The 23360-nt window shown below is 52.9% G+C and overlaps 1 protein-coding gene across 2 annotated transcripts in view; it reads right to left on the reverse strand.

Moving 5' to 3' along the window:
- Nucleotides 1-23360, reverse strand: part of EFNB3 (ephrin B3) — a 291310-nt gene that overhangs the window by 114565 nt on the left and 153385 nt on the right. For both annotated transcript variants that reach the window (XM_086946068.1, XM_086946067.1), the window contains exon 2: nt 14982-15277. In XM_086946068.1, coding sequence (XP_086802194.1) covers nt 14982-15277 — 296 coding nt within the window. The remainder of the gene's footprint in view (nt 1-14981; nt 15278-23360) is intronic.

Consider the following 23360-nt stretch of genomic DNA (forward strand, 5'->3'; position numbering starts at 1 on the left):
GAGTGTCAGGCCAGGACTGAGGCCCCGGAAGTGAGTGTCAGGTCAGGACTGAGGCACTGGAAGTGAGTGTCAGGTCAGGACTGAGGCCCTGGAAGGGAGTGTCAGGTCAGGACTGAGGCCCTGGAAGGGAGTGTCAGGTCAGGACTGAGGCCCTGGAGGTGAGTGTCAGGTCAGGACTGAGGCCCGGGAAGAGGGTGTCAGGACTAAGGCCCTGGAGGTGAGTGTCAGGTCAGAACTGAGGCCCTGGAAGTGAGTGTCAGGTAAGGGCTGAGGCCCTGGAGGTGAGTGGCAGGTCAGGACTGAGGCCCTGGAAGTGAGTGTCAGGTCAGGACTTAGGCCCCGGAGGTGAGTGTCAGGTCAGGACTGAGGCCCTGGAGGTGAGTGTCAGGTCAGGACTGAGGCCCTGGAAGTGAGTGTCAGGACTGAGGCCCTGCAGGTGAGTGTCAGGGTTGAGGCCCTGGAGGTGAGTGTCAGGACTGAGGCCCTGGAGGTGAGTGTCGGGTCAGGACTGAGGCCCTGGAAGTGAGTGTCAGGACTGAGGCCCTGGAAGTGAGTGTCAGGTCAGGACTTAAGCCCCGGAGGTGTGTCAGGTTAGGACTGAGGCCCTGGAAGTGAGTGTCAGGTCGAGGCTGAGGCCTTGGAAGTGAGTGTCAGGACTGAGACCCTGAAGGTGAGTGTCAGGTCAGGACTGAGGCCCCGGAAGTGAGTGTCAGGACTGAGGCCCTGGAGGTGAGTGTCAGGTCAGGACTGAGGCCCTGGAAGTGAGTTTCAGGACTGAGGCCCTGGAAGTGAGTGTCAGGTCAGGACTTAGGCCCCGGAGGTGAGTGTCAGGTTAGGACTGAGGCCCTGGAGGTGAGTGTCAGGACTGAGGCCCTGGAGGTGAGTGTCGGGTCAGGACTGAGGCCCTGGAAGTGAGTGTCAGGTAAGGGCTGAGGCCCTGGAGGTGAGTGTCAGGTCAGAACTGAGGCCCTGGAAGTGAGTGTCAGGTAAGGGCTGAGGCCCTGGAGGTGAGTGGCAGGTCAGGACTGAGGCCCTGGAAGTGAGTGTCAGGTCAGGACTTAGGCCCCGGAGGTGAGTGTCAGGTCAGGACTGAGGCCCTGGAGGTGAGTGTCAGGTCAGGACTGAGGCCCTGGAAGTGAGTGTCAGGACTGAGGCCCTGCAGGTGAGTGTCAGGGTTGAGGCCCTGGAGGTGAGTGTCAGGACTGAGGCCCTGGAGGTGAGTGTCGGGTCAGGACTGAGGCCCTGGAAGTGAGTGTCAGGACTGAGGCCCTGGAAGTGAGTGTCAGGTCAGGACTTAAGCCCCGGAGGTGTGTCAGTTTAGGACTGAGGCCCTGGAAGTGAGTGTCAGGTCGAGGCTGAGGCCTTGGAAGTGAGTGTCAGGACTGAGACCCTGAAGGTGAGTGTCAGGTCAGGACTGAGGCCCCGGAAGTGAGTGTCAGGACTGAGGCCCTGGAGGTGAGTGTCAGGTCAGGACTGAGGCCCTGGAAGTGAGTTTCAGGACTGAGGCCCTGGAAGTGAGTGTCAGGTCAGGACTTAGGCCCCGGAGGTGAGTGTCAGGACTGAGGCCCTGGAGGTGAGTGTCGGGTCAGGACTGAGGCCCTGGAAGTGAGTGTCAGGTCAGGACTGAAGGCCCGGAGGTGAGTGTCAGGTTAGGACTGAGGCCCTGGAAGTGAGTGTCAGGACTGAGGCCCTGGAGGTGAGTGTCAGGTCAGGACTGAGGCCCTGGAAGTGTGTCAAGACTGAGGCCCTGGAGGTGAGTGTCAGGTCAGGACTAAGACCTTGGAGATGAGTGTCAAGTCAGGACTAAGGCCCTGAAGGTGAGTGTCAGGTCAGAGGCCCTGGAGATGAGTGTCAGGTCAGGACTGAGGCCCTGGAAGTGAGTGTCAGGTCAGGACTGAGGCCCTGGAAGTGAGTGTCAGGTCAGGACTGAGGCACTGGAAGTGAGTGTCAGGTCAGGACTGAGGCCCTGGAAGTGAGTGTCAGGTTAGGACTGAGGCCCTGGAAGTGAGTGTCAGGACTGAGGCCCTGGAGGTGAGTGTCAGGTCAGGACTGAGGCCCCGGGGGTGTGTCAGGTTAGGACTGAGGCCCTGGAAGTGAGTGTCAGGTCGAGGCTGAGGCCTTGGAAGTGAGTGTCAGGACTGAGACCCTGAAGGTGAGTGTCAGGACTGAGACCCTGAAGGTGAGTGTCAGGTCAGGACTGAGGCCCTGGAGGTGAGTGTTAGGTCAGGACTGAGGTCCTGGAGGTGAGTGTCAGGTCAGGACTGAGGCCCTGGAAGGGAGTGTCAGGCCTGAGGCCCCAGAAGTGAGTGTCAGGTCAGGACTGAGGCGCCTGGAGGTGAGTGTCAGGTCGAGGCTGAGGCCTTGGAAGTGAGTGTCAGGACTGAGACCCTGAAGGTGAGTGTCAGGACTGAGACCCTGAAGGTGAGTGTCAGGTCAGGACTGAGGCCCTGGAGGTGAGTGTCAGGTCAGGACTGAGGCCCTGGAAGGGAGTGTCAGGTCGAGGCTGAGGCCCTGGAAGTGAGTGTCAGGTCAGGACTGAGGCCCTGGAAGGGAGTGTCAGGTCAGGACTGAGGCGCCTGGAGGTGAGTGTCAGGTCGAGGCTGAGGCCTTGGAAGTGAGTGTCAGGACTGAGACCCTGAAGGTGAGTGTCAGGACTGAGACCCTGAAGGTGAGTGTCAGGACTGAGACCCTGAAGGTGAGTGTCAGGTCAGGACTGAGGCCCTGGAGGTGAGTGTCAGGTCAGGACTGAGGTCCTGGAATTGAGTGTCAGGTCACGAGAGTTACAAGTAACCGTCCTGCATGTGTTTTTCTGTTGTGTTAGTTAAGTGTCCCCGCGGTGTGTGCATGTTGTGTTCGTGTGGGTGCCTCCTGTGTGCGACTGTGTCTTTGCTCTGGGTTCGTGTGTCTATGCGCGTTGTGTGTCTGTGTGTTCATAATTTGTATATGTTGTGTGTGGGGTTGTGTGTGGTGTGCATGAGTGAGGCAGTTTGAATGTGGAGTTGTGATGTGCCTGGAGGAGTAATGAGAATGTGCGTGACATCTGTGGGTGTGTGCGTGAAGGCGTGTCCCTGTGTTTCTATGTGTGTGCACGTGAGTGCGTGCGCGCGCACAGGGTCACGGAGAGAGGGGACTGGTGTGCTCGCACAGCCGCACACAAGACAAACTCCAATGTTCTCCCAGGGCCGGAGGGACCGCAGACGCAGCTGGGCTGCGCATTATTAGAACAATAAATAAAGGATTCGCTTTGCTGACAGTACAATATACTGCTTAATACCTCTGCCAGGGGCTGATGCGGGCACCGCGGGCTGCACAGCCTCCCTGCCAGGGGCTGCTGCGGGCACCGCACTCTACACAACCTGTATGCCCAGGGGTGGGTGCGGGCACCGTATCCTGCGCTGTTATAAGGGGACAAGGGCCCCGAAGCAAGCAAAGGAGACGGTTCCGTGTACTGCCCCCCCCCCCCCCCCCCCATTGTCTGCCTCGGCACTAAAAGTCTCTCTTACCTGCGGCGCAGTTGCCCCCTCGCGCGCATGGACTGTGGCGCCGGTGCCACTGCACCTGCGGCACCAACCAGAGCCGCCCCCCGCCCCTCTGCTTCCACGTCTTCCCGGTTCTCGTTCTACTTCTCTCCCCGCTTTCCTCTCTCCACCCCTACTCTCACCCCTGTCCCTTTTACTCTAACGCCCCCTGTTCATTTCCTCTCTCTCCTGCCTCCCTGTACATTTCCACTGACTCCTCACTCGTCCTTACACATTTTCTCCATTTTAAAACTCTTCTCCGTGCTCCCCTTTACCCTTTCTACTTTCCTCCTCGTTTCTCTCTCCCCTTCTTCCTCCCTCTCCTCTCTTTGTTTCCTATAGTGTTGCCCTTGTCTCCCACTTCTTCTCTTTCCACCCCCGTTGTCCCCTTTCTCTCCCTGGCTCTGTTCTTCATTCGTGCTCTCTCCTTCATATTCCCTTCTTCTCTTTTCTCCCTCCCGCTAATACTTCCAGAGGTTGCATGTGTGACTCAGGCTGATGTTGTAGCTCCTCGAGCAGTCCACCTAGGCGCTGTCTGGGATGGAGTCCCGTTCTCCAGCCTCTCGCGTAGCCTCGCTGGGCTGGCATGTGCCAGGGCACGCATGGGCACTGCTTCGCTCCCCAGAAGAGCCAGGCCACGCAGGGGCACCTGGGAATGACTTTACAGCTGGTGCAGGCGGGCACCCTCGGCCTCTGGGCACGGACGGCATCACTGATAGCAGCAGCCCATACCTTATCCTGCAGAATCTCTCTGCAGGGGAGGGCACCTTATCCTGCCAGGCACCACTGTGGTTACCAGAGTATAAAGAACATCTCTGCGAGGGCAGTGTGGGCACCACAATCTGCAGAGGATATCAATCAGTCTGGGGCACCTTGTGCTGAAGAACAGCTCTGTGAGATAACTGTGTGGCACCACAATCTGCATAGCATCCCTGCCAGGGCGGGCACCTTGTCCTGAAGAAAACCTCTTTGACAAATTATGTGGCACCACAATCTGCATAGCATCCCTGCCAGGGCGGGCACCTTGTCCTGAAGAAAACCTCTTTGAGAAATTACGTCTTTGAGAGAATTATGTGGCACCACAATATGCAGAACATTTCTGCCTTGGGGACCTTGTTCTGAAGAACACATGTTTGAGAGAATTATGTTGCACCACAATATGCAGAACATCTCTGCCTTGGGGACCTTGTTCTGAAGAACACGTCTTTGAAAGAATTATGTGGCACCACAATATGCAGAACATCTCTGCCTTGGGGACCTTGTTCTGAAGAACACGTCTTTGAAAGAATTATGTGGCACCACAATATGCAGAACATCTCTGCCTGGGGCACCTTCTTCTAAAGGACACCTCTTTGAGAGAATTATGTGGCACCACAATCAGCAGAGTATCTCAGTCTGTGGGACATAGAGCCGAAGAACACCTCTTTGAGAGAATTATGTGGCACCACAATCAGCAGAGTATCTCCGTCTGTGGGACATAGAGCCGAAGAGCACCTCTTTGAGAGAATTATGTGGCACCACAATCAGCAGAGCATCTCAGCCTGTGGGACGTAGAGCCGAAGAACACCTCTGTGAGAGAATTATGTGGCACCACAATCAGCAGAGCATCTCAGCCTGTGGGACCTAGAGCCGAAGAACACCTCTGTGAGAGAATTATGCGACACCACAATCAGCAGAGCATCTCAGCCTGTGGGACCTAGAGCCGAAGAACACCTCTGGGAGAGAATTATGTGGCACCACAATCAGCAGAGCATCTCAGCCTGTGGGATCTAGAGCAGAAGAACACCTCTGGGAGAGAATTATGTGGCACCACAATCAGCAGAGTATCTCAGCCTGTGGGACCTGGAGCTGAAGAACACCTCTGTGAAAGAATTATGTGGCACCAGAAAATGCAGAGCATCTCTGCCAGAGGCAAAATACTTCACAGAATGTTTCTGCATGGCTGCTGGTGGCATTATACTCTGCCAGGAATGATACGAGTGCGGTGTAATGGCGCCAACCTCTCTTACAGGGGCTGACTTTGGCACCATGCTCTCTAAGAGAAGCTGGCACAGACACCATGCTCACTCATTATCTGTGACAGTATCTGGTGTATGCGCCATGGTCTCTGCCCACTGTCATGGACTGATGCAGGAATCATATTTTGTCAGGGATAAGTGCTGGCACCGGGTTTTTCGGCAGAGCAGTCTGCGTATGTGAACATCTCCTTGAAATAATCATTAACTCTGAGAGAAACAATGCAATTATTGTATATGTAACTCATTGGCTAATTGTGGCTAAGTAGTTCATAATTGTACTCTCAAGCAACCCCTACCCTATGTTAAAGGTGGCCTTTTCCAAATGGATTTATCCCCACTTCTGTGTCCTGAAGAAGTCCACTTTTGACAATAGTGGTTGAAACGTTGACATTTTTTAAAGCACACAGATTTGTTGAGAAACAATTTGGAACTGGATATACTGCTTGCGCCTTGAACTGAAATGAATGCATGGACTCTTTCACTAAGCATCATAGCTCACAGCACCATCTGCACTTTCACCTGTACCCCACTGTTGATTTTTGCTAACAATATGACTGATGTTTTATTGTGACTGATAGAATCCAGATGAACCTCCATTAATGGATAAATAAAACATTACTTCTCTTTAAACACTGACCCTCTCAACAGTTATTGCATAAGATGGCACTGCTACTCTCTCACAGTGAATCACAATTGTTTTTTTTTCAAAATAATTTGTCAATTTTTTCCAAGTGGAACACGGTCGTTTTTGTGGTGCATGCCCACTTTCCACATGGAATATCGAGTTGCCCTCTTCCCCTATTCTGAGCATCATACACTGCCCCAGAGCTGGCACGTGCACCATAGGGTCTGCCACAGGGGCTGGTGTGGGCGTCATACTCTCTGCCACGTGACTGCTATGGGAACCTTATCAGCCGCCGTAGAGGCTGGTGAGGGCACCTTACCGCGACACAGGGGCTAGTATGGGCATTTTACACTATGCCATACGAACTAGTGCGGGCACATTCTCCCTGTGACAAGGGCTGGTGGGGGCACCATGCTCTCTGCCAAAGTGGTTGATGTGGGCATCTCTCTGTCCGGCACAGGGGCCAGCGTGCCCTCCCCTTCCTTTCCATCCAAGGGTACATGGGTACAGCACACAAACACAACTGCGTCTCTCGTGCTCTGCCAGGCAACGCACACCGGATCCAGCCCTAATCAAGTTATTTCCGTATTCAAGAATCTGAACTATTCATTTCAATATTATGTGCTTTCTCGGTTTTTCCCCCTCGCAATCACCAAGATAATTAGACATTTTGCACTTTATAATGAAATGATTGCAGCCTCAATCTGTGAGAAATGGGGAATTGACTGTTCTTCATTGTACTGTGGAGTGGATGGAAATGTGTGTGTGTGCGGGTGGTGGGGGGCAGAGAGAGGGGGTGAAAGAGAGACACAGGAAGGGAAAGGTGGAGAGAAAGAAACAGAGGGGGAGATAGGGGAGGTAAGAGGAAAGAAAGGAAGGAAGGAAGGAAGGAAGGAAGAAAGGAAGAAAGGAAGGAAGGAAGGAAGGAAGGAAGGAAGGAAGGAAGAAAGGAAGAAAGGAAGAAAGGAAGAAAGGAAGAAAGGAAGAAAGGAAGAAAGGAAGGAAGGAAGGAAGGAAGGAAGGAAGGAAGGAAGGAAGGAAGGAAGGAAGGAAGGAAGGAAGGAAGGAAGGAAGGAAGGAAGGAAGGAAGGAAGGAAGGAAGGAAGGAAAAGGGGAGGGAGGGGAAGAAAAAGCGAACCAGAGGAAGGAGAGATAGGTGGAGTGAGAGAAACATAAAGGGGGAGGGGGTGGCGGGGACTAGAGCGCGAGGAGGGGGTGCTTCGGCTTTCCCCATTGCTGTGGGAAGTGCATGTACATCTATATGACAGAGAAAGAGGCAGAAAGGATGAAACATAAAGGTGGGAGATAAAGGACAGGAGAGAAAAATAGGTAAAAGTCAGGGAGAGGGAGAAAGAACTAAAGTGAGAAGAAGGGGGGCTGCACCCCACTGTTAGTGGAGTGCATGAAAATGTGCGAGAGACGGAGAAAGTGGGGAGCAGGGAAACAGAGTGAGAGAGTGTCAGAGAGAGAACTAAGAGAGAGAGATGAAAACAAAGGTAGGGAATATAGAAGAGACGAGCTAGAGAGATACATGGGGAAGGGATTGAGAAGGAGAGGAGAAGGAAGGGGCGCCAAAGAGGGGGAGGAGAGGTGTGGAGGGCGAAGGAAGGAAGAAGGAGAAGAGAGGGGAGGTCACTCCACCATTCTTCAGTGCAGAGCCGTAGAAATGTGTGAGGGGCCGGGGAGGGAAAGGAGGAAAGAGTAGACCGAGAGAAGAGGGACGAGAGGTCGAAGAAGAGGGAGAAAGAGGGAGGGGGAAAGGAGCACAAGAGAGAGAGTGAAAGAATGAAAGACAAGGGACCGAGGAGAAGAAAACTGTAGGCGGGAAGGGGCTGGGTGGACAGACAAAGAAACGAGTGAGGGAGAAGTAGAAGGAAGAATCAGAAAGGGACGAAAGGAGAGATGGAGAAACCTAAGTCTGGGAGAGACTACTTAATTGTTATACTGTGCAGTGCCTAGAAACGTGTGAGCGCCAAAGGAGGAGATTGAAAGAAAGAGAAAAGCGGAGGAGAGACTGAAAGGGCCAGAGAAGAGATAGGGGGGGGGGGGTCGAGGAAGAAAGGGGGAAGATAAGCAATAAAGAAATGTTTAGAGAACAGGAGAACAAAAAAGATGAGAGAGAAAAGACAGAGGAAGGGAGCTAAATGGAGAGAGAGGGAAAAGAGACAGAAATAAAGGCAAGCGAGAGACGAGAGAGAGAGAAAGATAGAAATGAGAAAGGGGAAATTTAAGGAAGCAAGGGTTAAGGTAGCGGGAGAGAGAGAAAGGGACAAACTAGAGAAAGGGAGGCCGGGTGAAACCAAGGGAGAGAGAGAGAAAGAAAGAGAGAGAACGGGAGGCCTATACCGAAAAGGATGTTAGATGCAAAGCGATAGTGAGGGAGAAAGAGTGAATATATACATAGAGAGAGAGAGAGAGAGAGAGAGAGATAAATAGAGATGGGGAGAGGTGGGGAGAGGTAGAGAGAGAGAGAGTGAGAGAAAGAGAGAGAGAAAGAGAGTGGAAGAGATGGAAAAGACAGAGCGAGAGAGAGAAAGAGAGGGGGAGGAGGGAGAGAGAAAGAGAGAGTGAGAGGGAAACAGACAGAGTGGGGGGGGGGGGAGAGAGGAGGGGAGAGTCAGAGAGACAGAGACAGAAAGACACAGAACAGAGAGAGAGAGAGAGAGAAAGGGACAAACTAGAGAAATGGAGACCGGGTGAAACAAATAGAGAGGGAAAGAGACATATAGAGAAAGGGATGTTAGACGCAGAGCGATAGTAATGGAGAAAAGAGAAAGGGTGATTATATACTTAGTGAGAGAGATAAATAGAGAGGGTGCGAGAGAGCGAGCAGGGGGGGTGGAGAGATAAAAAGAAAGAGAGGAGGAGAGGCAGAGGGAGAGAGAGACAGAGAGAGAAAGAGAAAGGGGAGAGAGAGGGGGGAGAGAGAGAGCGTGAGAAAGAGAGAGAGAGAAAAGGAGACGGGGAGCGGGGCAGGGCGTCCTTTCCCAGCCGCGGAGCCGGGACACTCTCCATGTTATAATGAAATCTTGTACTAACACTCGGCCCGACATGGCTTCCAGTGCTTGGGGGGCTATAACTAGGAGAATGTGACAAGGAAACATTGGCCCCCACCCCGGATCCTCCCAGGCGACCCGGGCCGCTCTCCCAGAGAGCGGTGCATTAATATTAGATGCATTATTAGCTCCCTGGCCTAGGAAAGCAGGCTTCAGACTCTGAGCGAGGCTCTCCACGAGCCAGTCCCTGTGCAGCCCCAGCCTGTCCCTGTGCAGCCCCAGCCTGTCCCTGTGCAGCCCCAGCCTGTCCCTGTGCAGCCCCAGCCTGTCCCTGTGCAGCCCCAGCCTGTCTCTGTGCAGCCCCAGCCTGTCCCTGTGCAGCCCCAGCCTGTCCCTGTGCAGCCCCAGCCTGTCCCTGTGCAGCCCCAGCCTGTCCCTGTGCAGCCCCAGCCTGTCCCTGTGCAGCCCCAGCCTGTCTCTGTGCAGCCCCAGCCTGTCCATGTGCAGCCCCAGCCTGTCCCTGTGCAGCCCCAGCCTGTCCCTGTGCAGCTCCAGCCTGTCCCTGTGCAGCCCCAGCCTGTCCCTGTGCAGCCCCAGCCTGTCTCTGTGCAGCCCCAGCCTGTCCCCGTGCAGCCCCAGCCTGTCTCTGTGCAGCCCCAGCCTGTCCCTGTGCAGCCCCAGCCTGTCCCTGTGCAGCCCCAGCCTGTCCCTATGCAGCCCCAGCCTGTCCCTGTGCAGCCCCAGCCTGTCCCTGTGCAGCCCCAGCCTGTCCCTGTGCAGCCCCAGCCTGTCTCTGTGCAGCCCCAGCCTGTCCCTGTGCAGCCCCAGCCCGTCCTTGTGCAGCCCCAGCCCGTCCCTGTGCAGCCCCAGCCCGTCCCTGTGCAGCCCCAACCTACCCTCCATGTGCAGCCTCAGCCTGTCCCTGTGCAGCTCCAGCCTGTCCCTGTGCAGCCCCAGCCTGTCCCTGTGCAGCCCCAGCCTGTCCCTGTGCAGCCCCAGCCTGTCTCTGTGCAGCCCCAGCCTGTCTCTGTGCAGCCCCAGCCTGTCCCTGTGCAGCCCCAGCCTGTCTCTGTGCAGCCCCAGCCCGTCCCTGTGCAGCCCCAGCCCATCCATGTGCAGCCGCAGCCCGTCCATGTGCAGCCTCAGCCTGTCCCTGTGCGGCCCCAGCCCGTCCATGTGCAGCCCCAGCCTGTCCCTGTGCAGCCCCAGCCTGTCCCTGTGCAACCCCAGCCCGTCCCTGTGCAGCCCCAGCCTGTCCCTGTGCAGCCCCAGCCTACCCTCCATGTGCAGCCTCAGCCTGTCCCTGTGCAGCTCCAGCCTGTCCCTGTGCAGCTCCAGCCTGTCCCTGTGCAGCCCCAGCCTGTCCCTGTGCAGCCCCAGCCTGTCCCTGTGCAGCCCCAGCCCGTCCCTGTGCAGCCCCAGCCCGTCCCTGTGCAGCCCCCGCCTGTCCCTGTGCAGCCCCAGCCTGTCCCTGTGCAGCCCCAGCCTGTCCCTGTGCAGCCCCCGCCTGTCCCTGTGCAGCCCCACCCTACCCTCCCTATGCAACATCTCTCCAGAGCCCCAGCCTGTCCCTCCCTATGCAACATCTCTCCAGAGCCCCAGCCTGTCCCTCCCTATGTAGCATCTCTCCAGAGCCCCACCCTACCCTCCCTATGCAACATCTCTCCAGAGCCCCACCCTACCCTCCCTATGCAACATCTCTCCAGAGCCCCAGCCTGTCCCTCCCTATGTAACATCTCTCCAGAGCCCCACCCTACCCTCCCTATGTAACATCTCTCCAGAGCCCACCCTACCCTCCCTATGCAACATCTCTCCAGAGCCCCACCCTACCCTCCCTATGCAACATCTCTCCAGAGCCCCAGCCTGTCCCTCCCTATGCAACATCTCTCCAGAGCCCCAGCTGTCCCTCCCCATGCAACATCTCTCCAGAGCCCCAGCTGTCCCTCCCTATGTAACATCTCTCCAGAGCCCCAGCCTGTCCCTGTGGAGGAGACCCGTGTAAGAGCACTCTGGCAGGGATCTCTCGCCAGAGCCCCAGACTGTCCCTCCTTAAGAAGTTATACCCGTTAAAAAATAAAGACTGGTCCTCAGTGCCAGCCTGTCCCTCCCTAAGAAGGACCACCCTTTCTCGGAGCCAGCCAGTCTACCCCCGTGGAAGAAGGTCCTACTTTCCACAGCCGCAGTCCCTCTCAGGGCTGTGCTCCTCTATGTTATCAAAACCCTGTTTTTAGTAGAATGTATGCTTTGACATGCCCCCCCCCCCCCGTCTAAGAACTAAGAGTCTTTGGAAGTTTTCCATAGTGCAGGTAGTTCAAGTGTGACTCACATCCCTTGTTTCCTTCTTTTCTTACGTGAGAAACTCGGTGTTAGAAACCGTGCACAACGCACAGCTTTTAGGCACTTGTGAATATTTAGTGGCCCACATTGTTTGGTCATTAGCAGTTTCAGAGCAGACATGCAGGAAGTGGAGTGTGAGGGGCTACGGGCACTGCGTGGAGGACCGGGTGGCCCTCAGTCTGCAAGCAACTCTGGCAAACAGTACGTGAAGTGTCTGACCTGCTGAAGCTTCTCTCATGGCGGCTGTCAACATGTTTCGGCAACCAGCTGCGCACAGGTAAACTGAAAGTCCCCTGGGAGAATCGAAACCCCACTGAGTGGTGAAGCACATCCCTATGTTGCAGGTGGGGGTGGTCAGCATAGTGCTGATGGAGGCCAATGTGTTGTTATGCAGTATGCCCTGCTGTAGGTGGGTGGCATAGCAAGTTTCTGCATGCGGCTTCTGCAGGTGAAGCCCAACCTGTGTGGCAAGACGGAGTTGTTTAGCAGGTAAAGTTATTGATGGGCATAGAACTATGTTTGAAAGTAAACTGGGAGGCACAGTATGCACATCTGTTGAAAGTAGAGAGCAAGGCATGTTTTGACAACGAAAAATATAAGGCCCGGACACGCCAGCATGCTCCCCGCCCGCCATTACAGCTGGTACAACTACCCACAATCAAATCATCCACAGAGATAGAGTGGGTGTAAAACGGCCAATGGTCTTTAATGTCTACATGAACCAGCTGCAGCTATGGGTTCTGAGCGCTTTTAGCTTATGCAGTAAACATATGAACCTGATGAAGCACCATAATATGGATAATATATGTGACCGAAGAAAGCAATAAACCTAGTTTCAGTGCCAAAAGGGGACACCACCACAAACTGCGTCAAGAACTAGGTGTCTGAGCCGTGGGTAAGTAAGTGTGGAACAATGTGACTTTAGATCTCCGGCTGCCATATTGTGTACGCTCCTTCATGAGGCTCTTAACATCAGTTTTGAGATAGGTGGAGTGGTCAACATGTTTCGGCACAGAATTGTTCATGTGAGAGTGGATCCAGAGGCAAAATGTGAAATTATGCAATGCTGCATGATGACTGGTCAACATGTCCTAGCACAAAACGTCTCCTTGTGAAATTCATGCTAGCACCAAAACATGAACCGCTGGTTAGGGCTGGGAAGTCGACAAGTTTCGGCACATGACTGGTGAGACATGCTGATGTAACAAAAGTGAACTTTTTGCAGCCAAAATCACCTCCTGATTTCCTTTCAACTTTTTGCGCACATTATGGGAGGAGAAGTGTCTACTTTGTGTTGCTTCATGTAGGTCTGGAGCCCCAGGCTCAGAAGAGGAGAATAAGCCAGCACAATAACATATCCCATAACGGATGAGCTGCAGGGCAGTACAAGGTAATGCTGGCGCGGCCCGCGTCTGATGATATTAAAAACCACAACAGCAAAGGCAGGCAGAGGACTGTGGAGCAGGGGATTAAAGCAAGGTCTTAGGAGTTTGGCAAGGTGGGAATGAGTTGAGCCTGGGGTGGGGATAAAGTCACCCCAAACCCTGAAATGAAAATGTAATTTGATGTGTGTGTGTGTGTGTATGTGTGTGTTTGTGTGCACATGCATGTGTCTATTTCAGAAAGAGTGTGTAGCGGACAGACGAAGAGAAAGACATGTTTGCTTCTTTGTTTGTCATTTTTGTGTTTGTGTGGTGTGATACATGTTTGCTGCTTGTATGGCTGCAACATAATGTGTGTTTGTTTGGCACATTTGTGTGAAACAAGTTGGTGGGGTTTAAGAGAATAGTTGGCAGTATTTTGGTATGTGTGCAGCCTTTGATATTTGTGTATTTGAGTGCATCCATGTGCTGCTCTGTGTTGCTGTTGTGTTGTGGGAAATGAGAGAGGGAATAGTGAAGGTTTGTGGTCATGCTGTGTGGTGAATCTGTGTAGTTTGACTGCGTTGGCGTGCTGTTGCATGATGTTGTGACGGTGTATAGGTGTCTGTACAGTGTGTGCCTTTGGAAAAGTATACTGGACTGGTTGGATTTTTGAGTTACAATTCTGTGCTGGTTGTATGCATGCATGGTGAAGTGCTTTTGTGTGAATTTCTCTAGTGTATGTTTGTGAATTAAAAGTATGGTATTTGTTCGTGTTTCTTCTTTTGTGTGTCATGGATGATTCTGGTGTGTTGTGGTTTTAGGGATGAATATTCCACTGATGCCCAGAGTCTGCCTCACTCACTGCTTCAAGAAAGATGTCAACGCCATCGAGGTGAACCCCAGTGTTTAAGAGTGGCGCAAACACACCCTGGGCCATCTTGGTGCAAGAGAAAAGCAACTGACAGAGCCACCCTCGCTGCCACCTGTTCCACCACTAGTCACCCTTCTTCCTACTCTAGAGTGTGCCAAGTGGGCAACAGAAGAGCAGAGACTTGGGAGGACTCAAACAGGAAGTGACATTGGCCACAAGAAACTCATTAGCATGGCTGGTCCAACTGGTGGAGAAGTGTGGCTCAATGGTTAGAGCGGCAGGCCCTGATGCAGAGGTCTGGCCCAGGATCAGGGTTCAATTCCCGCCTCGGCGGGTCTTGGGCTCAATTTCCTCGGACCTGATAATTCTCGCCTCGGTGCCTATTCTAATCATGGGTCCCACTCTGCAACTCTGGGCAATAGCTTGCTTAATCTCCAATGGCCACAACAGTGCTGGGATGCCTGGCTTCACCTTGGGGGTGCCCAGGAGTGGACATTTCACAGGGAAAAGGAAGGAAGGGTTCCACAGCGGTATGCGTTACAGCGCCAGGACACCCCAGTTGGGGTATTAGTGCGCTTTACAAGTACAAATTACATTTACAACACCAGCCAAGCATCCGGGGCCACCATCACTCTGCTGAGGTCAGTCAGGAGTCACTGGGACATGTGTGTGTTCCTTACTAAAGGTATGCAAGGCCACTGTTGCATCTAGAGCCACCATCACTCTGCTGAGGTCAGTCAGGAGTCTCTGGGACATGTGTGTGTTCCTTACTTAAGGTATGCGGTGCCACTGTGGCATTAGGACCCTCATCGCAGGCCTGCCACAGTTCCAGTAGGATATATTCAACCACTTCCCGCCTTTCGTAAACATCATTGGTCAACACTATTGGTCAACACTATTGGTCAATACTATTGGTCTATGCCATTGGCCAATGCAATTGGTTAATGCTTTTGGCCAATGCCATTGGTCAACACCAGAGAGAGAGAAAATACTTTATTTAGACAATCAGGTCCATTAAAGTGCCATGTGCACGTTGAAGGTACATCAAAAGCGGATCATCAGCACAATGCACCATTGGTCAACACGGTTATCTATCTTAATTCCGGGAAGGAACTTTAGGGCGACCTCCGCCCTGCGTTGCTATCCCTGTTGGAGAAATAGACAAGACCCCACATCTCGCCTCTAGCATGTCGGAAAAAGCTTCCCCCACCCCTACATCACGATAATAGCCCCAACAACCCCCTTGACTTACTGATGATGTAGTAGTCGTGGTTGGTCTTGAACTCGTGGCCCCAGAGGTTGGGGCTGTACTCCTGAAACTTGATGGTGAAGCGCATGTCGTGCTGGGGCCGGTCGCAGGTGAGCAGCAGGTTGGGTGTGCGCAGGATCTCGCACTGCTCCACCTGCTCCAGCGTTTGCACCAGGTACAGTTTGTAGTACTCGTACTCCTCCGTGGAGTAGGGGCCGAGCGGCACGGAGCGCGGGCAGATCAGGTCCAGCCGGTCTCCAATCTGGGGGTAGATGATGTAACCGGCCTCGTCCTGGAACCTGAGGATGGAGAGAGGACACAACGGGGGCGGTTAGTCAACATGGAGTCGCTGGCGAAGATCATTGTTGCAGTTGTACGGGTCACGGACAAAAAAGGAGGTACCCCTACTCTTCCGCATCATGCTCAGACCATAAGGAAGTAATGGTACTGAGGCCAATCATATGCCAGTGACGTCATTGTTAATGTCACAAGCAAACATTTATCAACAGGTATAGTGAATTTTCTTGAGGGAGTTGAAGGGTCAATACTGTAGTAATATTATTTGCATGCTAAGTCATAATTCCACAAATACACAAGAGGAAAAGTCAGGAAACTTATATCCCATCATAGCATACAGTTCACCTTCAGAATGCACAATTTTAAGTGTATATAATTTTCCACCTCGTTCTATATGGAAGAGAGCCCGCGTCCCTCCTCGTCTGTATCACGCCTCCTCTACGCGGACTGCCTGGCCACCTTAGTCGATTTGACTCAGGTAGGACTTCAGAGAAAATTGGAAAGATTTAAGCGGTATTGTGTGGCTAATGAGCTAAAGGTGAATTTAGAAAAATAAAAATAATTGACTTTGGGGAAAACACAAAAACGTATAAGTGGTTGTTGGGCAGTAAGATGGTGGAGGTGGTAACCTCATATAAATATATAGGAATGTGGTTTACAAAAAAAATTGAAGTGGGCCTCACATTAAGAGACCTGGAGGCCTGCGCCACACCCACTATAGACGTATTAGTAAGATTTAAAAACATGTTCGGTGGACCATCTTTCACCCCAGTATTAACAGCTTATAATATAATTATAATAGATTGGTGCCAGCACAATACTTATACAGGGCTGAACTGTAGACCTTAGGCACAGAGGCAAGCTGGGAGAAGTGTGAGGATACATGCCTCAAAAAACGGCTAGAGTTGCCTAAAAGCACAATGTGCCCGGATGATAAGACTGGAAGGGGGCTTGCAGGCTCAGAACTTCGTAGCCTATAAAGCAGCCGAGCGTTTCTGGGATAAACTTTGGTCCTCGGAGATGCAAAGGGTTACAGCCCCCTGTGCCAGTGAGATTGCAATGAGTGAACTAATAGGGCCCGGACCCCCAGCATGACCCCCGCCCCAACCTCATGCAACCCACAACTAACCAGTCTGAGAGTGTGGGTAAAAACGGCCAGGTTTAATCTTCCAAAACATTCATAAACATGACAAGATCATTATTAATAGTCACATTTCAGAATTCAAAACTTGTCATTTTAATATGTACAAAATATGATAACTGTTTATAACCACTGGTTATGCAATAACTACTTCCTCCAGCACCAAGGGGCCCTCTGGCTCGCATCTCCAAACTGAGAACCACGCAAGGCGCAACCCACCTGCGTCCTTGAGCGATGAGCCCCCCGCCCACGATCCTTGTCAGTCATATCCAGGGGCCCACCCCTCTACCACCAGGCCACCAAGGAGGCTTGTGTGACCTGGCGCCCTTGCCTCCCCAGCCGGTGTCCCCATTCTCCCTGCGGAGAGCTTACCGTCTCTCCCCTCAGTGCTAGCCTCGGGAGTATGTAAGCGGTCCTCCCATTACCCACCCCCTGCAAATCACTGTTTCGTGGCGTCTTTTCCGCCACACGCCCTCTAGCTCCCCCTAGAACCACTCATTACAGAGACGGGTGGGTGGGAGATTCCAATGATATCCCTGGTCAGGTGGGTATCCGGATGGGGAAAAGAGAGGGCGAGCAGTAGTGCACCTGGGGCTAAATAGCCCCCATGGCTCCGCCCCCTCACTACTGGGATCCCGCCGGAAGTACGTCACAGACGACCCAGAAGGACTTAATCTCCGTCCAGTAGCCAATCGGGCTACTGGACTGACTAAAGGGGTGTGGCGGGGATCTGGGAGGCTGGGCCCTAAGGGCGCTCTTGTCAAGACCCCGCGCTTTTCAAGACCCAGCGCTTTTCAGAATGGTGGTGCAGTTCAGGAATGGACTAGTGAAAATCGCTGTAACACATTTAGGTCACGGGGGCTTCCCACCTATCGAAGGGGGGGTTGAAAGATGTGTTAATCTAGGTTGTCGGACTTAGGCTATCTATCACCGAAAACTTCAGCTAACTATATGCTGGAGTCCTGGGATAACTAAAGGATGTACCGCTATTTACCCTCATTTCCGAATCCCAAATTGTGGATGCTATTGCTAAAATTTCGGGTTGCCTTGAATCTTAGATTCTAAAAGTATGAGGAATTCGGTGCATTTTTATGATCTTGGTAATAATTGTACCTGTGGTTTACAGGCGGTAAATTTAAATGTTCAACTCTTACTAAACTATTTGCACTTTTATAGAATTTGCTCTAAGATTTTAAAACCACTTACATAGAGCCTTCTGGACCCCTGCCAAACTTGAAAAAGCAGGCATAAGAGACAGCGACACATGCTGGAACTGCCACAGGGGGACAGGAAACCTAGAACACCTTATCTTCGAATGTCCTAAGGTCCGAACCTTCTGGGTGAAAGTGATCGATCTCATCAACACTGTCGTAGGGAGAAGTATACAACCAGGCTTTATAGGGCTAGCCACAGCATTCATGGCACCAGACTTAGAAAGCAAGGAGGAGAGAGACCTAGTAGACCTCCTACTAACCGCAGCAGTCAAAACGATATTAGCAAATTGGAAAGACACAGCCAAGGCAACATTCAAGAGTTGGATCAACTGGGTCACCTTCCTCAGAGGAGCAGATAACATCACTGGGAATTTCTTGCCCAGCCACAACGCTAAGAATGAGATGTGGGCGGCCCTAGATGCACACCTGGGGTCACACAAACCCCCTTAACCCGTAAACGCACAACCGACCAACGCACACCGCCAGCACGCAGCCAAGGCTAAGAGGGCGACTCTAATGTATCGATGAACTCCCCCCCCCACTCTCTTCCTTTCTCTCTCTCCTTCTTTCACCCTCTCCGGGGGGCTTACAGAGAACCTACAGCCAAATCAGCTTATACTATGAATGCTCTATGTAACCATGTAACCATAAAGATGCCAAGAATTCCCCGCTGTAACCCCCCCCCCCCCCCCGCATTACTACTGTACTGTATTGGAAAATCTTCTAAATAAAAAACTTTTGAAATAAAAAAAAAAGAAATGCTTGAGAGCTTTAAAACAGGATAATTGTTGATTTCCTTACCATGCCGAACTTTGAGGAAAGAGTCTCAGAAGTACCATATATGATTTTATGCTTGTGTCTGGATGCCAAATTGGGTGCTATTGTGGGGGTTAGAGGGTAGGATGTGTTAAAGATTGTGGTAGGATTGGGGGAGGGTGGGGTATGGATTATTTTAACTTTCTTTTTTAACTGTGTTTGGTTTTATGTATTGTTTTATAGACTTTTGTCTAAACAGTAATAAAAATGATTACTACTTCCTCCCCGTCTATGTCCAAAGTGACGTTATTTATTCCATTTCTGTTAAAGATAAGGGTGTATTCCTAGGAGAAAAAGTTCTGATCCCTGAACATCTCTTCTGATGCAAACAGGGGTACAAACTCGAATGATATAAAACTCAACAAAGATGGCCTCCATAGAACTCCGACTGCCTGCTCCGCTCACGAAGAAGTCCCGCACCAGTCATGCTACCAAAGAAAACTAACGTCAAGTTCCATTTTGAAAAGTGGAATACGCACACTGGTATATGTATGAGACTACTACAGCGTAAGCCCAGTTACCAAACAGGCAATGTTGTACACGACTTGGGTTTTGTTGGCAGGTAGCGCGATGGGGACAAAAGGTGCAGCTGCCAGGGTGGGGTGAGTGTTTAAAGAAGAGGAGGAGAGTAGAAGAAGGGGTCCATGTGCTGAAGCACCAGATGGTAAACTATACTACAGGAATTAACTGAGCACTAGCACGCTGCCACTGAAGACCTGGGATATTTTCGAAATATCAATTCAAATCAAATAGAGTTTATAAAGCGCACAGATACTCCAAGGAGTTTCCCGTTGATGTTAAGCAGGGGCCTCGGCGTGTTAAGCTGGGGGCTCTGGATGTTCAGCAGGGGCCTCGGGATGTTAAGCAGGGGCCTCGGGATGTTCAGCAGGGGCCTATGGATGTTAAGCAGGGGCCTCGGGATGTTAAGCAGGGGCCTCGGGATGTTAAGCAGGGGCCTCAGGATGTTAAGCAGGGGCCTCAGGATGTTAAGCAGGGGCCTCTGGATGTTAAGCAGGCGCCTTGGGATGTTAAGCAGGGGCCTTGGGATGTTCAGCAGGGGCTTTGGGATGTTAAGCAGGGGCCTCGGGATGTTAAGCAGGGGCCTCTGGATGTTAAGCAGGGGCCTCGGGATGTAAAGCAGGGGCCTCGGGATGTTAAGCAGGAGCCTCGGAATGTTGTGCAGGAGCCTCGGAATGTTGAGCAGGAGCCTCGGAATGTTAAGCAGGGGCATCAGGATGTTCAGCAGGGGCCTTAGGATGTTCAGCAGGGGCCTTAGGATGTTCAGCAGGGGCCTCTGGATGTTCAGCAGGGGCCTATGGATGTTAGGCAGGGGCCTCGGGATGTTAAGTAGGGGCCTCGGGATGTTAAGTAGGGGCCTTGGGATGTTAAGCAGGGGCCTCGGGATGTTAAGCAGGGGCCTCGGGATGTTAAGCAGGGGCCTCGGGATGTTAAGCAGGGGCCTCGGGATGTTAAGCAGGGGCCTCTGGATGTTAAGCATGGGCATCAGGATGTTAAGCAGGGGCATCAGGATGTTAAGCAGGGGCCTCTGTGTGTTAAGCTGAGGACTCTGGATGTTAAGGAGGGGCCTTGGGATGTTGAGCAGGAGCCTCGGAATGTTGAACAGGAGCCTCGGAATGTTGAGCAGGAGCTTTGGAATGTTAAGCAGGGGCCTCAGAATGTTAAGCAGGGGCCTCGGAATGTTTAGCAGGGGCCTCGGGATGTTAAGCCCGGGCCTCGGGATGTTAAGCCGGGGCCTCAGGATGTTAAGCCGGGGCCTCGGGATGTTAAGCCGGTGCCTCGGGATGTTAAGAAGGGGCCTTGGGATGTTAAGAAGGGGCCTTAGGATGTTAAGAAGGGGCCTCGGTATGTTAAGTATGGGCCTCTGGATATTAAGAAGGGGCCTTGGGATGTTAAGAAGGGGCCTCGGGATGTTAAGAAGGGGCCTCGGGATGTTAAGTATGGACCTTGGGATGTTAAGCAGGGGCCTCTGGATGTTAAGCAGGGGCCTCTGGATGTTAAGCAGGGGCCTCTGGATGTTAAGCAGGAACCTCGGGATGTTAAGCAGGGGCCTCTGGATGTTAAGCAGGGGTCTTGGGATGTTAAGCCGGGACTCGGGATGTTAAGCAGGGGCCTCTGGATGTTAAGCAGGGGCCTGGCTGCAGCATTCCACACCAACTGGAGTCTCTTGAGTAGGTACAAAGGGAGGCCCCAGTAGAGGGCATTCTTGAGCGAGATATTACAGGATTTAAGAAAGGCTTCACCATGTCCACCCCTCACCATCGCGAGTCTGCCAAGCGCGAGGCTCGATGAGTGCGCACTTAGGGCCCGGCCTCCCGGCTCCTCACCACGCCCTGGGAGAGTAGGCGGCCGGCTCGCCCACTGGGCGACCGGCCGGGATCCAGTTCTGAGTTGGGGGTGACGCGCGTTTGGTGCGGGAGAGGGGGGAGACTCAGGCCTATTTTGGCACTGGGAGTCGGGCGCGTTAGAGTGGTTTCTGGAGGGCGGAAGGCCTGTCCCGGGAAGGAAGTTGGCCCTGGCAACTTGGAGTAATAGTTTGGGGATTACTATCCTCGAATTGCCTAGAAAGGGGTGTCACCTCCAGCTGCTGGATAGAAGGGGCCAGGTAAGGCCTGGCGAGGATATGGAGCCTGCGGTTAGGAGTTAAAAACTGAGGTGCTGTAGCCCTGTATATAGTCCTAGGGTAAAGAACAAATTATTTGCAAGGCTGTTGTATGGACAGGGCTGTGGGGACTGCGAGATGTGATATGAAACCTTTAAATGGGTTCGATTACGGGCAGTAATACACTCTAAGGGACATAGACATAAGGGGTGTGTCCATGAGTGTGCAGTGAGATTGTCATTTAAGGGGACGGTTACACAAGCTAGTCCTGGCCGTTCGAGGGTCCGAGGTGCCCTACTAGTATCACTATATTGCAGCAGGAGCTCCATTTGATGGGGCCAATCTTTGAACTAAAGAGCCAACTGCCTCAGTTGACTCATTTAGAATTGGGGCGGCAACATTAAGGGGCAGGGGCGTGATCATCGCCGGACACGGTGAGGAAAGTGGGACGCTGGTACTCGACTTGTTCTCGCCTTTATATCCCGCCAGAGTGGCTATGAAATAATGCTTGCAATTTGGTCATGACTATGCCTGACTTTTCCATTTCTCTCCTGTTCATTAGTGTGCTCTGCTAAGGTGGCAGGGGTACTGGGGCACTCGTTCGGGCGGCACACCACGGGGCGAATGCAGCAGCGGCGAGTGAAGAAGCCACTAGGCTTGAACGGGACAGAGTTCTTTTGGTGGGGCGCCAGGGGCATGCGAATGCGGCAGCTTGGTCCTGCATGATGCCACGCCGGTAAGAGGGTTCCGGAGTACGGTATAGAGCCTTGAGGGCATCAGCAATCCAAGTCGTGCTCAGTGAAGGGCCGCTTGTGTCATTCCCCACACCGAAAGGATCACCAGGGACCTGATGTTGCAGTTTGGCGGCGCAATGGGGGATTGGCCAAGTTGTGCTCAGTGAAGGGCCACTTGTGTCATGTCTCACACCGGATGATCAGGAGAGATCGGATGTTTACCGAGGTGATGGGCATCTATCGGACTTTGGCACAGACATATGGATCAGAGGCATATGGTCCTTTTGTGCAGAACTTATTTGGTGGTGGGGAGGGTGACGGACCTGGGGGCCCGGGTCACCCTTGTGGCGGTAAAGAGACCGTAGAACATTGACATGGACTTACAGAGTGAACGGGAGTCCTCCTTTGCGTACTCCCTTGGCCAGCACTGAGGGGGGAGACGGTAAGCTCTCCGCACTGAGAATGGGCCCACCGGCAGGGGAGGCAAGGGCACCAGGTTACGAGCCTCCTGGGATCCTGGGCAGCCTGGTGGGCGAGGGGTGGGCCCTGGATATGGCGGACAAAGACCAGAGGGCAGGGGCCCATTACTCAAGGACGCAGGTGGGTTGCGCCTTGCGTGGGGTGCTCAGATGTGGAGGTGCAGGGTCAGAGGGCCCCTTAGTGCTGGGGGAAAAGTAACTAGTATAGCTAAGAACTTTGGATGTCAATATTAAAAATGTTATTGATCTTATCAATTTGTAATATGTATTGTTTAGTCATGTTTATGAATGTTGATAATTAAACATGGCCGTTTTACACCCACCCCTTTTCTCTGAGGTATGAATTTGATGGTGGGTTGTACCAACTGTCTTGGCGGGCGGGGAGCATGCTGGGAGGTCCGGGTCCTATGCCAAGCGCGAGGCTCGATGAGCGCGCATTTAGGGCCCGGCCTGCCGGCTCCTCGCCACGCCTTGGGAGAGTAGGCGGCCGGCTCGCCCAATGGGCGACCGGCCGGGATCCAGTTCTGGGTCGGGGGTGACGCGCGTCCGGTGCGGGAGAGGGTGGAGACTCAGGCCTATTTAGGCACTGGGAGTCGTGGTGCCGGTCTCTTTCCTCTCCTGCGCCGGACGGGCAAACGCTGTTCCGCACCTATTTATTTTAACTCCCACCCACCCGTCCCTTTGATCAGTAGTTTGAGGGGGGCGTTAGGCGGTAAAGAGACCGTAGAACATTGACATGGACTTACAGAGTGAACGGGAGTCCTCCTTTGCGTACTCCCTAGGCCAGCACTGAGGGGGGAGACGGTAAGCTCTCCGCACTGAGAATGGGCCCACCGGCAGGGGAGGCAAGGGCGCCAGGTAAGAGCCTCCTGGGATCCTGGGCAGCCTGGTGGGCGAGGGGTGGGCCCCGGATATGGCGGACAAAGACCAGAGGGCAGGGGCCCATCACTCAAGGACGCAGGTGGGTTGCGCCTTGCGTGGAGTGCTCAGATGTGGAGGGCCCCTTAGTGCTGGGGGAAAAGTAACTAGTATAGCTAAGAACTTTGGATGTCAATATTAAAAATGTTATTGATCTTATCAA

This window comes from Lissotriton vulgaris, chromosome 12, assembly GCF_964263255.1.
Source record: "Lissotriton vulgaris chromosome 12, aLisVul1.2, whole genome shotgun sequence".
In the NCBI taxonomy this organism is placed as follows: Eukaryota; Metazoa; Chordata; class Amphibia; order Caudata; family Salamandridae; genus Lissotriton; species Lissotriton vulgaris.